General features: G+C 40.8%; 1 protein-coding gene across 2 annotated transcripts; it reads right to left on the reverse strand.

The window, feature by feature from the left end:
* Positions 1-1,672: 1,672 nt before the first annotated feature.
* tfap2e (transcription factor AP-2 epsilon) lies at positions 1,673-12,893 on the reverse strand. 2 transcript variants are annotated; one of them, XM_077549528.1, is made up of 7 exons: positions 12,750-12,893; positions 11,181-11,624; positions 8,835-8,889; positions 6,733-6,964; positions 5,087-5,205; positions 4,583-4,721; positions 1,673-2,548 (listed from the first exon to the last, which is right to left on the reverse strand). In XM_077549528.1, the coding sequence occupies exons 1-7, from the start codon at positions 12,786-12,788 to the stop codon at positions 2,287-2,289; spliced, it is 1,290 nt and encodes a 429-aa protein (XP_077405654.1). In that variant the 5' UTR covers positions 12,789-12,893; the 3' UTR covers positions 1,673-2,286. The 2 variants fall into 2 exon arrangements, with proteins under 2 accessions (XP_077405654.1, XP_077405655.1); XM_077549529.1 differs by lacking the exon at positions 12,750-12,893 and adding an exon at positions 12,237-12,455.
* Between the last annotated feature and the right edge of the window lie 442 nt (positions 12,894-13,335).

Consider the following 13,335-nt stretch of genomic DNA (forward strand, 5'->3'; position numbering starts at 1 on the left):
TAACATACGCTACACACTTGCTAGTTGCTAATGATATGCAAGCAAAATGATGCATTCGGGGTACTTTCACAGCGTCGGAAACTTTGGTTTTCTTCGATGATAACGTTTTAAGGGAAAAATAATTGGCCAATTGTTTTGGACGGTGTTTGAAGGGCAATAATCAGCCCATTATCATCGGCGGCCGATTAATCGGTCTGGCCCTAACAACAAGCTGCAAGCAGCTATAAATAGCCCTCACAACCCTGGCCAAGTTGGGGTACTGGCAGATAGAACCCTAACCCTATAAAATATGAACATTTTAGCCAGGCCTTACGTGTGTAAAAAGTTTCATGATTGTTTTCTCAGATTCGGACCCTCAAAAACGGCATAATTTTTCTTTCCGAACAGCGCATCGCCACAGCAACAGTTAGCAATGAAATAAAAACTTTTCAACAACTTTTCAACTTTTGGTGAGATGTGATGTGGGGGTAACCATTGTCACAGTCAAGTCATCCTGGTCACAGTCAAGTCGTCCTCGTCACAGTCAAGTCCTCCTCGTCAGACCCAAGTCCTCCTCGTCACAGTCAAGTCGTCCTCGTCACAGTCAAATCGTCCTCGTCACAGCCAAGTCGTCCTTGTCACAGCCAAGTAGCAATTGTCACAGTCAAGTCTTCCTCGTCAGACAGACCCAAGTCGTCCTCGTCACAGTCAAGTCGTCCTCGTCACAGCGAAGTCGTCCTCGTCACAGTCAAGTCATCCTGGTCACAGTCAAGTCATCCTGGTCACAGTCAAGTCATCCACGTCACAGTCAAGTCGTCCTCGTCTGTCACGTCGTCCTCGTCACAGCCAAGTCGTCCTCGTCACAGCCAAGAAGCAATTGTCACAGTCAAGTCGTCCTCGTCACAGCCAAGTCGTCCTTGTCACAGCCAAGTAGCAATTGTCACAGTCAAGTCTTCCTCGTCAGACCCAAGTCGTCCTCGTCACAGTCAAGTCGTCCTCGTCACAGCGAAGTCGTCCTCGTCACAGTCAAGTCATCCTGGTCACAGTCAAGTCATCCACGTCACAGTCAAGTCGTCCTCGTCTGTCACGTCGTCCTTGTCTGTCACGTCGTCCTCGTCTGTCACGTCGTCCTCGTCTGTCACGTCGTCCTCGACACAGCCAAGTCGTCCTCGTCACAGTCAAGTCATCCTGGTCACAGTCAAGTCATCCACGTCACAGTCAAGTCGTCCTCGTCTGTCACGTCGTCCTCATCTGTCAAGTCGTCCTCGTCACAGCCAAGAAGCCATAGCCTCAGCCAAGTCATAGCCACTTCACGGCAAGTCAGGGCAAATCAGGTCCTGTCACGTCACGCTCGTTCCAGTCATGGTGACCAGTCTACTCACGTCCGATCCAATCAAGGTTGTCTGCTCACCTTTCTCCCTATGGTTATTTAAAAGTATCACACATTGTTCCCCTACATTGGAGTCCACCATCCCTCATCCACTCACGTTCCATCATGACAAAATTCTGTTAAAATATAACCTCTCAAAATAGCCCAAAATGGCGTCAAATACCCAAAATCAAAATAGCGGACTTCCTGTTATGTTTGGCATATGGCGCCTATAGACTTATGTTACGTCTCCCACTTTTCGTAGCTCTAAAAGTTTTTATTGTTTTGATATACCTGATTTTAAAAAAATCCATAAAACAGATCCATTCTTATTTTTTTAATAATATATTACATTTATGTTGTAATACAATAACAACAGTAATAACAATAATAATAATAATAATAAACATACACACAAAGTACAAAATGATTTTGTTCTTTTCTTAACTTATATACACAACACGCAGAACTTCCAAACAAAATCCAACCCTGGCCTGCAGTTGCATTTTCAATCCTCTCTGTCCACCGAAGACGAAACATGCAACTCCATTTCCCATGAGCACCCTGCTAAGAACTACAAACCGAAGCCGAGAATGGAGTCTGTCAGCAAAAGAGCAGGTTGTTGCCTCAGATATGGCTTACATATGACACGTGCCGCAAGTCCAAAATGTTTGGAAAAATCCGCTTCCACGAACACGTCATAAAAATTAAAAAAAAGAAGATAGGTGTGAAATATAACAATACTGCCATATGTAGGAGTTCATCCTGATGTGGATGCTACTGAGAAGAGGTCCATTTGAAGAGTGAGGTTTATGGACAAACATTACGGTACATTACAGTACGCCTCCTTAGGCCTGAGGGTCCAGGCTATTCTCTCTATTTGTCCCAAAAGTTGCAACATCGGGGAGCTTTGGCCTCTTTTCTTGCCTCATCGCCGTCTATTTACGGTGCTTCATCTCCTTGTCATGGTGGCCCTTCCCTCCGCCATCTCCTTTGTCCAGCATTTTGATCGCCTCCATCAGGTAGCTCTGGAAAGCGGAGAGCGCGGCGCAGATGGCGGGAGTGCCGAAGCCGTGGGTGAGCAGGCTGAAGTGGGTGAGGCTGCCCTGGAGGCTCGGCTCCAGGCATGGGGTGGGTCTGCTGCCCCCGAGCGGAGAGCGATCCTGAGACATGAGGTCCACAAACTCCTTGCAGATCTCCCTTTGAAAAAGGAAAAGGAGGTGAGGGGGTCACACGACTATATTTAGAGATTTTCTGTTGGAAATATACACTTGTGGGACACAACATTAGGTACACTTGTATGGAGGAACAAAACTGCCAAAATTATACATAATACATAACTAAATAAATAAATACAAGTGAAAATAAAAATGGCTATAACAAATTCCAAAATGTATTAATTAAATATCAATGGAATTAAAAACAACTATATATATTAAATTATAAAACAATTCAAAAAATAAATATAAAAGTAAATGAAATAAATACAAATGTAAATATATAAATAGAATTAAATATCAATCAATATCGAATATTGAATTGAAAGGCAGTTTGAAACGGCGAAGTCTAACCCAAGACACTCTTAGGACCGCCCCCTCATTTGAATGATATTTTCGACCCAACGGAGCATCTGCAGAATGAAATAAAGAAATGAGAGCAGAGTGTTTTTATTGATTGATTGATATTTAATTATTTTTATATATTTATTTTTGTATTTATTTCAACATTTGTATTTTTTGAATCTCGGTTTTTTTTTAGGGATATATTTATATTGTGTTGTTTTTATTTCCAATTATATATATTTGTATTTTTTATTTTTGAATATCCTTTTTTATTTTAATTTTTATTCATTAGTTTATTTATTTATTTTGTCATTTATTTATTTTTAATTTTTGCAGATTTGGTCCTCCATACACTTGCACCATCTAATGACATCCAATCATAAACAAAATCATCAATAATTCTGCTTTCACGGTTTCTCTATTTTTTTTAAATAACATAATAATCATGTTGAAAAATCTTTGAAAATCATTTGTAAGTTCAGCGTCGCTGTTGGGTGTAAACATATCCAAATTTAGTACAGTTTTACAAATTGATACGGTTTGTCTGTCCTCATGTGGGTATGTTATTTTTTTTACAAATGTACACAAAATTAACCAAAATTTGATGTTGAAAATAGCTAGCAGCAACATTTATTTTGCGTGACACATCATTAATTAATAATGATACTCTAGCGGCAAACATACTTTCCTGTCACGATTTTTGTTATCACGTCGGAGTCACCAGTCGCTCATTCTGTCTCCGTACAACTGGTGACCCCGACGTGATCGCCACTGTAAGGAAATAGAATGAGCGAGTCGAGGGCTGGAACTGGAACTGTTTGATATGCAGGATAGGGCTGGGTATCGATTTTAATTTCCTCAATAGATTCAATTTCGATTCACAAGAGTTCAGTTTGATTTAGATTTTTTTCCGATTCGATTCACTTCAATTCAATCCGATATTGAATAAAAATGAAACATCAGTTCTTCTTAAATATCAAGGATGTGATAAAAACTATACAAATATTACATTCCAAATTACATTTTGCAAAGGCAGTACAGTAACTGGTTAATTTATGAAAGTAACACGTCTTATAGTCACTTAACTGTTACCCAAGCATTGACATCAGCAAGGATCAGAGGAAAATTGTTTTATAATTATAATTCAATAATTCTAAATATAAATTAAAAAGATACTGAATATAGTGCAATATGGCAGGTCTTTCAGAAATGGAAGAAAATACTTTAAAATTCATATAAACACTCAAGTTAAGATACAAAAAAAGTTGCCTTTAAAATTATATTTTCTTATGAGTTCATTATTGTTAAATACTCGATCCATGTTTTTTGTTAATCGATACCAGGCTCGAAAAGGAAAATCAATTCAGTACCAATTATTTGATTTGTTCGAAGTGAAAGAGGTCAGACGAAAGCGGACGAAAAAGAGACAAGGGACCTGGAGCGATCCCATTGGTCAGCTCTCCGGAATGCCGGAAGTTCGTGTGCGGAAACACAAATCGTGTCGGAAAAGTTTGTTTGCCTCTACAATACCTTACTTTGACTTACATGTGTCCTAACATATGAGTGTTTTGAGTTACAAGCAGTCACTCATTCCATTGTATATCTTGCTATATTTGGACTTGTTTTGCAGGTGCACCCATTGTCATTGAATCCAACCGGAAGTGGCACTCACTTGGTGGCGAGCAGCATGCTGCGTCGCGTCGGGAGCTGGTCGGGCTCGCTCTGCCTGCACAGATACTCGGCGGCGGCTCTGGCGGGGAACTCGGTCTCGCACACGTACCCGAAATCCCTCGCCAGATGGACGGCCTCACCTGGAAGAGGGGGGGGGGGGGGGATGATGGTGAGGACAGAGGCGGTGCCAGTCTGTTTAAATTTAGCACAGTGAAAACGGGGCAGTTATTGCGACATCTGGTTGGGTTTCCTATTTAGGAGCCATGAAAATGCTTCCAAGTGCTGCACAATCTGCTGCTTTGTCAAGTCGGGTCGGGGGAAATATTGCGCAAGGATTTTCTCACTTGCACTACTTACACAGATCACTGGTCTTTTTCTCTCTCTTTTTTTTTTTTTAGTATATGTGCCACCCTCGCTTGACTTAATATTCACATCAGCTAATGCAAACATATTTCTGCATGTCTCTATCTGTGTGTGTGTGTGCGCGCGCGCGCGCAGATCGTACCCTCCACCAGAGATGTTAGCAGAGTGACGTTGGCTGCCTTGCGTCGCCCGGCGGGCAGGTTGAGGCCAATCTTCTCCAGACGCTCTCTCAGACAGCGGCCACCATTCTTGGACTTTGCCCTGAAGGGATGTAGAGACAGAGTCGTTTTTACTATATGGTCCGATCAGTGTGTGTGCGCTGGTGTGTGTTTTCCACTCAAATCTCCGTATGATCCCTGTCAACACTCTAATATGTTTTGTATGTTCATTTTGCTGCCTTGTCTTCCCACGTTATTATTTATGCAATTTTTTGGGGGGGACTATGACAAATGCGGCGGATCGCCATCAAGCGGGAGGTCGAAAGAAACTTTTACTTCCCTTTAGATCCTCTAATGAGCCCCATCCACGAGTTTGCGCTCTTGCCCCGAGGCCCGGCTTCATTAAAACGTTGCCTTCTCTTGTGATTTAGTCCCATGACCCATTTTGGGTCCTCAAGCTCTGACCTCGCAGTTACTTTGTATAAGTGCTTTTTACTCGGAAGGCATCATCAAAAAGGTTCCGATGGACTGAGACGAGTGAATTTTTTATTTTTTTGTGCATCAGTAAGAGCTTGATAGCTTTTTTTTTTTGCCAGTTTTTGGGTCATTAAAATGTGCCTTTGATGTCAGAATCAGAATCGTACATCACTTAATTTTTTTTTTTGCTTCATTGTACATCATACATATCTCATTGGATGCACCTGATTTTGGAATGTGACACACTGCTGTGCTAACTATAGTATGTATAAAAAAATTGTTAAATATTTTAGATTTCAATCACAAAAAGTTGTTTGATTACACGAATCGTTCAAATTGCTGTCCATCCTGTCAGCGTGGGGTAACTGCCCCTTTAAGAAACCTCATCATGTTTATAGTGACATTACTGCCACCATTTTGGCTTTCTTCAATGGAGACTAACAGTGGCAAGTTTCAAAGTAAATATTTACACAATTCTCAACATATGTGAGTAGTAGGATGTTATCACGCTTCATCTGTCTTTGTGAAATATCAGTCGATATAAAAACCTTGGAAATTTTCAAGTATTTTTGTTAAACAGGAAACAGTTAGCTCGCTAACAAAGTCATGTCGCTAAATGTTAATATTAGCCAAAAATGTCAACCCTGGCACCAAGCTCACATATACTGTTTGAATGTACATTGTTTGCTTGCTTTCTGTGGAAACTTGATCAATGTGCATTACTATTCTGTTGAATAAAAAAATCTAAAATTTGGGGGATGGCGGAATGGGAAGGTCTTGATTTTTTTTTCTTTTGTTAGCTTGAGCCAATGCTAGCTAGCTTGCTAGCTAGTGTGAATTTTCGTTTTTACTTTTGTACTTACAGTAAGTACATTTCAAAGTCTATATTTTACTTTACCTAAGTAAATGGGTCGATAAGTACTTCTACTAGAGTTTTTTTCACATACCCAAGTATTCGACCTACTTAAGTACAGAGCGTGAGTATTTTTGCCATCTCTGCATTTTTTAACAGACAAGTGGTGGGTTGTACAGTACCTAACAAGAAAACAATGCATGTGAGCAAAGTTGAATTTAAGATGCCTTGACATTTTTTGTTGTGGTAAAAAAAAAAAGGGGGAATTAAGTGCAACATTTTTGGTGCTTTTTCTCTCACCTGCGAAGGACTCCGCCCAGCAGAGAGGCGTTGAGGCACTCCGGCGGGGACAGCCGCCGCTGCACCTCCCCAACGGTGACCTTGTACTTGGATGTGGAGCTGAGCAGCGAGAGGCGGCCGGGCACCGAGCAGAAAACCTCGGCCGGGTTGGACACGGCGCCCATGCCGAAGCCGTCCTTACCGAGGGACAAGGCGGACAGGGACGAACCGTTCAGCTTGGATGGGATAGGAACTGGAAAGCCAAAGAAGAAAGAGGTATTTGTAGTGATTATTTGCTTGTAAATCAAATCCATTTCACAATTGAAATGACATTAATCCGTTTAAGCACCCCAGAAAAAAACATGGATTGTATATATATATATTAGGGCTGTGGTGACTTGACCGCTCTTCAAGACCTGGCACCCGAAAGTGTTTGTTAACAGCTAACGAGCATTGTATAGTATTAAACTGTTAAGCAGTTAGTCAATAAAGCCCATCTAGGCAGGTAGAGTGTCTACCCTGAGACTGGAAGGTCGTGGGTTCAATCCCTAGCCGGGTCATACCAAAGACTATAAAAATGGGACCCATTTGCCTCCCTGTTTGACACTCAGCCACTCAACCAAAACTTGGACGCTAGGTTAATTTAGCGCTAGCTAGCTGGTAGTAACGCCTCTATTGCTACATTGCTGTTAGCCTCTGGCATTGTCCTAGCATGAAAGGAGTTTGTGAAATTAATCGCCAGGTTACTTTAGGCGCTAGCTAGCTAGCTGGTACTAACGCCTCTGTTGCTACATGGCTGTTAGCCTCTGGCGCTGTCCTAGCATGAGGGAAGTTTGCGAACTTGGACGCTAGGTTACTTTAATGCTAGCTAGCTGGTACTAAGTTGTTTTAAAGTAAAAAGGAAAAGTAGTCTAATTTTGGAAGTACTTTTGACAAGCTTTTGGAGTGCGTCTGAGGATTTTCGGACTTTACTCACAATCACAACTCAAGTTTGAGTCAAACTAAAGTACTACAAGCACATTTATGTAAATCCCCTTCTGTTTAATGTATTCAGTGTGATGTTGCCCTCCCGCGGTGCCAACTCTAATTGTGGAGTGCTGCTTGTTGATTCTGTTGTTTAAACTGCAGGTGGTTAACGTTTTATATTCGTATTTTAAAATAACTAAAGACATTAATTCACACTCAATTTTCTGTTCTACATAAACGCTGCGCACCGTCACGAACAGTAACATTGGCACTGATGCTGTGATGCTAATTGCTAGCACAACATGAAAGGTTTTCAAACTGGTGTGAAGTAGTTAATGATTAGTTCTTAAAGTGTGCCAGTTTTCAAAGTCACTTTTTCAATTATTTCATTTGTTTTCTGTACTACTTAAGTGAGATTACATATGTCATTGTGTTTAACTTTTTTTGTCGTGTTCTTAATCATTTTGCACGCAAGCCCTATGCAGAATCAACGAACGTCACCCCCACCCCCTCTCCCCCTCCCCACACTTGTAACAGACTCCGCCACCTTCTAATCCGACTTGAGTTTTCTAACTGTGCCCCTGTGTCTTCTGAAAGGGCCACAAAAAAACTGCCACTCAATATCTGTAATATTAATACGACGGTACCGCAAATTTCCCCACAACTCCGCTGTTATCATCTCCATTTTTTTTCCTTGGCCCACTTCTCTTTCCTGTTCACTTTAATCTCTCATTCTCTCTCTCTCTCTCTCTCTCTCTCTCTCTCTCTCTCTCTCTCTCTCTCTCTCATATGACCATGAACAGTTCATTAAGAATGTGTGCCTTTGGGGTGAAAGTCTGCAGCTGAGTATTAGAGGACTTCTTGACTTCAAATGAAATAGCAAAACAGAATTATTTATAGTGTGTGTGTGTGTGTGTGTGTGTGTGTGTGTGTGTGTGTGTGTGTGTGTGTGTGTGTGTGTGTGTGTGTGTGTGTGTGTGTGTGTGTGTGTGTGTGTGTCAGCAAGGCAAGACTGGTGTTGGAGTGCCATTACTAAACACAAAACCCCCTTCAGCATGTATAGTACAATTATATAGGTGCACACTTTGGACATAAGCGCAGGCCCTCTCTCGTCACATATATGGACGCACACACTCTCACACATATTGGGAGCTTACCTTTTTTAATGACAGAGTGGTCCAAGATGCCCAAGGCTGAGCCTTCCTCCATTCCCTGTGTCAGACAGACAGTCACTATCATTTATCCACTGGCCTTATAGCACACACACACACACACTGCTTTTCTCTTTAAAAGCCAGTTAACGCAGACTCTAAAAACTAAAGATGCTTCAGAGGTGCTATCACTTTCCTGGTTCTATACTATATCGGTACTATATAGCACCGATTTTCAGTTACGGTTTCTTTAGGGGGTCATCGCTGGTTCTTTAGAAAAAGTGATTCAATTGGGAATACTTTAGATAATTTATTAAGATTTTATATATATATATATATATTAGGGCTGTCACTCTCGAATATTTTTAACTTGATTATTCTATCGATTATTTTTTTTGAATAATTGGCTAAAAGTTATTTTATTTTGCATCAAACACGTTTTCCCCTAGTTTATAAACAAATGTTTATTGTTAGTGTGGTATTGTTTTGTGATTTAAAAGTCAACAACAACTGAGCAATATCACAGAGAAAGAATGATCTCCCTCGCCAACCTTTTTTGAAATGCTTCATTTCCTGATTCGGTCATTGTATTCCTAAGCAAAAGTACGTTGTTTGCAAATGTCTTATTTTGATTAAACACAAAAGGTAATCAGTCTACTTTCATGAAGGGCTACAGAAAACAATAATTACTGGTGAGTGGCTGGGACAATTTTAAGTTAAAGAATGGCTTTGAAGGATTACTTGATTCTTAAAATAGTTGTCGATTAATTTGATAATGGATTAGTTGTCGAGTAATTGACTAATTTTGCAGGTCTAATATAGATCCAGTACACATATGCATATATTTGCATTGCACCTTTAGCATGTTAAAAGCACGTCACTGCAGTAAATAATCAAATCAAGTTTAATGCAAGTTGTGCAAAATAATGTATGCAGAAATTAAAATGGTAGAATGTGTTCATATTTAGTTGTATCATTGTGTTTGTGTTTAGAGGCTATGAGTTAAGTTTAAAAAAAAAATTCAAGTCATTCTTATTAATGCACTTAGCAACGATAAACAAAAGAAACAGTGACTGATAATTTTTTTTTTAGTGTTCCACACTATTGTATTAGCTAAACAAAAAAGTTCATATTGGCTCTGAACTCGACTCGCAAAATCCACTTGTGTCCTCATAAAAAAATATCAGTCGGCTTGGTGTTCCTTTGACTTCATTAAAACCGTTTAATGCATTTGCTCCATTCATTCAAGCGGCGATAAAAGGACACAAGGCGAGCTCCTTTGTCGCTAAAATTCATAGTCGGCTTTCAAGGTGCAAGGATATCATCCATTAATCAAACGGAGACGCTTGTCGAGCAGGCCTCCGTTTAGCAAGCGACATGCCCGCCTCGACTTGTGTTTTCCTGGCGCGCCTCCCCGACGTCGCTTCTCTTAATAATTAGCGTGCACATCAATTGGTCGCGGTGTGTTTGTGCTGCACGCAGGGGCAACAAACAGCGTCTGCAGCTGCACCTGCTGCGGGGAAGCTGACTGCTCAATAAACCTTACAAACTATTCTTCTTCTTAAAAAAAAAAAAAGATGAGGGGGGAAAGGGAGTCATTTTGTCTCGTACGCCACGCGTAAAAAAAAGGCGAATCCATTGAGGTGTTGCGTATAAGTAACAATACATAATTTTATTTTAGTACGTTTTCCCCCATTTATAACAAAAAAAAATTTTTTGTCAAGTGGAAACGTTTATTAAGCTGACTTTTAGGAAATAAAATCTCAAATGAACACTTGAAAGTGGAATTTGGGTGTAAAATAACATTACATTAATAATGTTTAGATTTAGAGTATAATATTCACATAGTATATTATGCACTCTAAAAACAGTAGTCATAAATAACCGAACTATGGGTCAAAAATGGACCGATCCTCGACTTGGGTCATTGTGACCCAACTTTGAGTTAAGAAATGGGTGTTTTAGTGTAAAACAACTCATAAATATTGGTCAGATCCTTTATTTGGATAAAAAAGAAGAAGGTGATTTTGTATAGAACAACCCAGAAAGTTGGGTCAAATTGACCCATTAAGTGGATTGGTCCTCTTTATTTATTTATCTATAATTGCTGTTTTTTTTTTGGACCCAACTGTTTTTAGAGTGTAGGCTATTTTTATCATTTCACTCATTTTGTAATCCAAAAATATTATCAATTTTAGAGTTAAAAAAAAATCATAGTAAAATGATAATTTCTTATTTCGCTCATCAGCACTAAATTTTCACTTAAAAACGTGATTTTTTTTCGTTGTTCATTACGCAGCGTCGACATTCCAACAACAACAAAAATGACAAAGTCAAGAAGAGATCGTGCACCTGAAGGTCCTCCAGGCCGTGATGCCCTAAGTGCATCCCGAGGGGTCCGTCCCCGAGCGCGGCGGCCCCTTCTCCGAGCCCGTGGAGCAGTCGGGGGACGGCCGCGTACTCCCTCCGGGGGTCGAGCCCGAGAGCCCGGTGCGTTTGCGACAGGAGCCCCCCTTCGTCGGAGCGCGACCTCTGGGAATGCCATGCGGCTTGCTGATGCTGATGGATGGAGTTAATGGAGGGGTAAGGGTCCGACAGGTGGGAGTAGGCCGAGTCCTGGCTCTGGGAGTATGACAGGGACGACTGCGGGTACGGGGGAGGGAAGTACGGGGGCTGGAAGTCGGAGGCCGGAGTGTGGCACAGGGGGGGAGCCGAAGAGTAGGCGGCCTGGTTGAGGGAGGACAACTGGGAGAGGCGACCGCTCGGTGACGAGCTGCTCAGTCCGTCTGCGCGCTCCTGCACAAAAACGCAAACTCTTTAGTGAAAAAATTGAACAAGAACATGCCAACATTTGACACCTCAAAAAGCTGCTTTAATGCACACACGGCAGAATCGCGCTCTCAACGAAAATGCTATTAGCGTTTTAGTTAATAATATTATGCAAATCATTTTGAAGGCATTGTATGTCAAAAAGTTGTTTAACCGAATTGAATCCACTCACTATATAGCCTATTTGCCTCACACACATCCGGACACAATTGGATTTTTTTTTTTTTAAAGAGCTGGGTCAGCCGGATCAATGTGGCTCCATTATTTGACACGGGCATGCCCCATTTTATCCAAAGTGAAATTCCAGATAAATATTCTATCATAAAATAAATAAATAAATAATAATAATCCGCCCATTCATTTAGCAAAATGCAAGCGAAAAGCAAAGGCATAATAATCATAATAATAATACAATAAAACTAAAAATAACATATTAGACTGAAGTCAGTCGCTGTGCAAATAAAACACCAAGTCGCCTGTCATAAATCACATTTGCTGTGCTATCAATTAAGTGCAAATAGGCTATTTCAAAGTGGTCCAAAATGCGTAAAACAAACAAAACAAAAAAAAAACACTCACCATAGCCGAATAAGTGTGGATTAACATCTGGACCCACTCTGAACACCCTCAGTGTTAAAAAATAACAATAAAAATACAATCAACAGGATCTGCACGAAAATTCTCCGCAATGTAATCCAGCTTGGTTTCACGGGTCCATTAGTGAACTCGATATGTTATTTACTTTTTCTTCAAGGCTCGGTGTCTTTACACACACACACACACCATCACACGCACACACATATAGACGGAGGCGTGGATGCTCTCCATGAAGGCACTATTTATAGGTTTGGTGCAGCTGCGAGAATAAGGGGAGGGGTTGACGGGGTCCACTTCTCTTAAAGAGATATATTCAGTCAATTAGTACATTCCCACACACAAATAAATAAATAAATATATGTATGCGCTATATTTGACGCTTATAATTTAGCTGAGAAATTGCATCTTTTTTTCTGAATTTGATTTTCTTTTTTTGGGTGTACCTAAACGCACCCAACTTTTACGCAACAAAAGTAAAATAAATGGAATCGATACCTGCATGCCTTCAGTCTTGTTCCGGGACTTCCACAGCATGCTTTCAGAAAGAATGCAGCTGAAGGGTTAAAAAAAAAAGGAAAAGAAAAGAAAAAGAAGAAGTGATGTTGGGTACAGAGGTGAGAGAGAAGAAGTGAGTTAGTGTGTCACACCATGCAGGAGTTTGTGTGAGTGAGGAGTCGAGAGGACAGAAGAGGGAGTAGGAGGGCACATTTGAAAAGAAAGAGGGCGGGAGGTGTGTGTGAAGTATAGTAAAGGGGGGTAGATAGAAACTTTTTTCCACGTTTTTTTTTTGGGAGGGGGGCAGGAATTCTCGAACGTGTGGTAGGCTACAGGTCCCACTAGTATACACTAGTGCCCTCTAGTGGTACGGCAATTAAAGAATCACTGCCCAAACACAGTTGAGTTATATTCAACTTACACGTTTTATTTATTTATTTTACATGAATACGTTCTATGCAGCCCCATTAGTTTAAACATGGTATTCTGAGTAATATTGCAATTGTGGAATATGAATCACGGGCGGCCATTTTGCCACTTGCTGTCGACTGAAAATGACATCACAGTTACTCAGGTAACGACCAAT

This window comes from Vanacampus margaritifer, chromosome 17 (assembly GCF_051991255.1).
Source record: "Vanacampus margaritifer isolate UIUO_Vmar chromosome 17, RoL_Vmar_1.0, whole genome shotgun sequence".
Classification (NCBI taxonomy): domain Eukaryota; kingdom Metazoa; phylum Chordata; class Actinopteri; order Syngnathiformes; family Syngnathidae; genus Vanacampus; species Vanacampus margaritifer.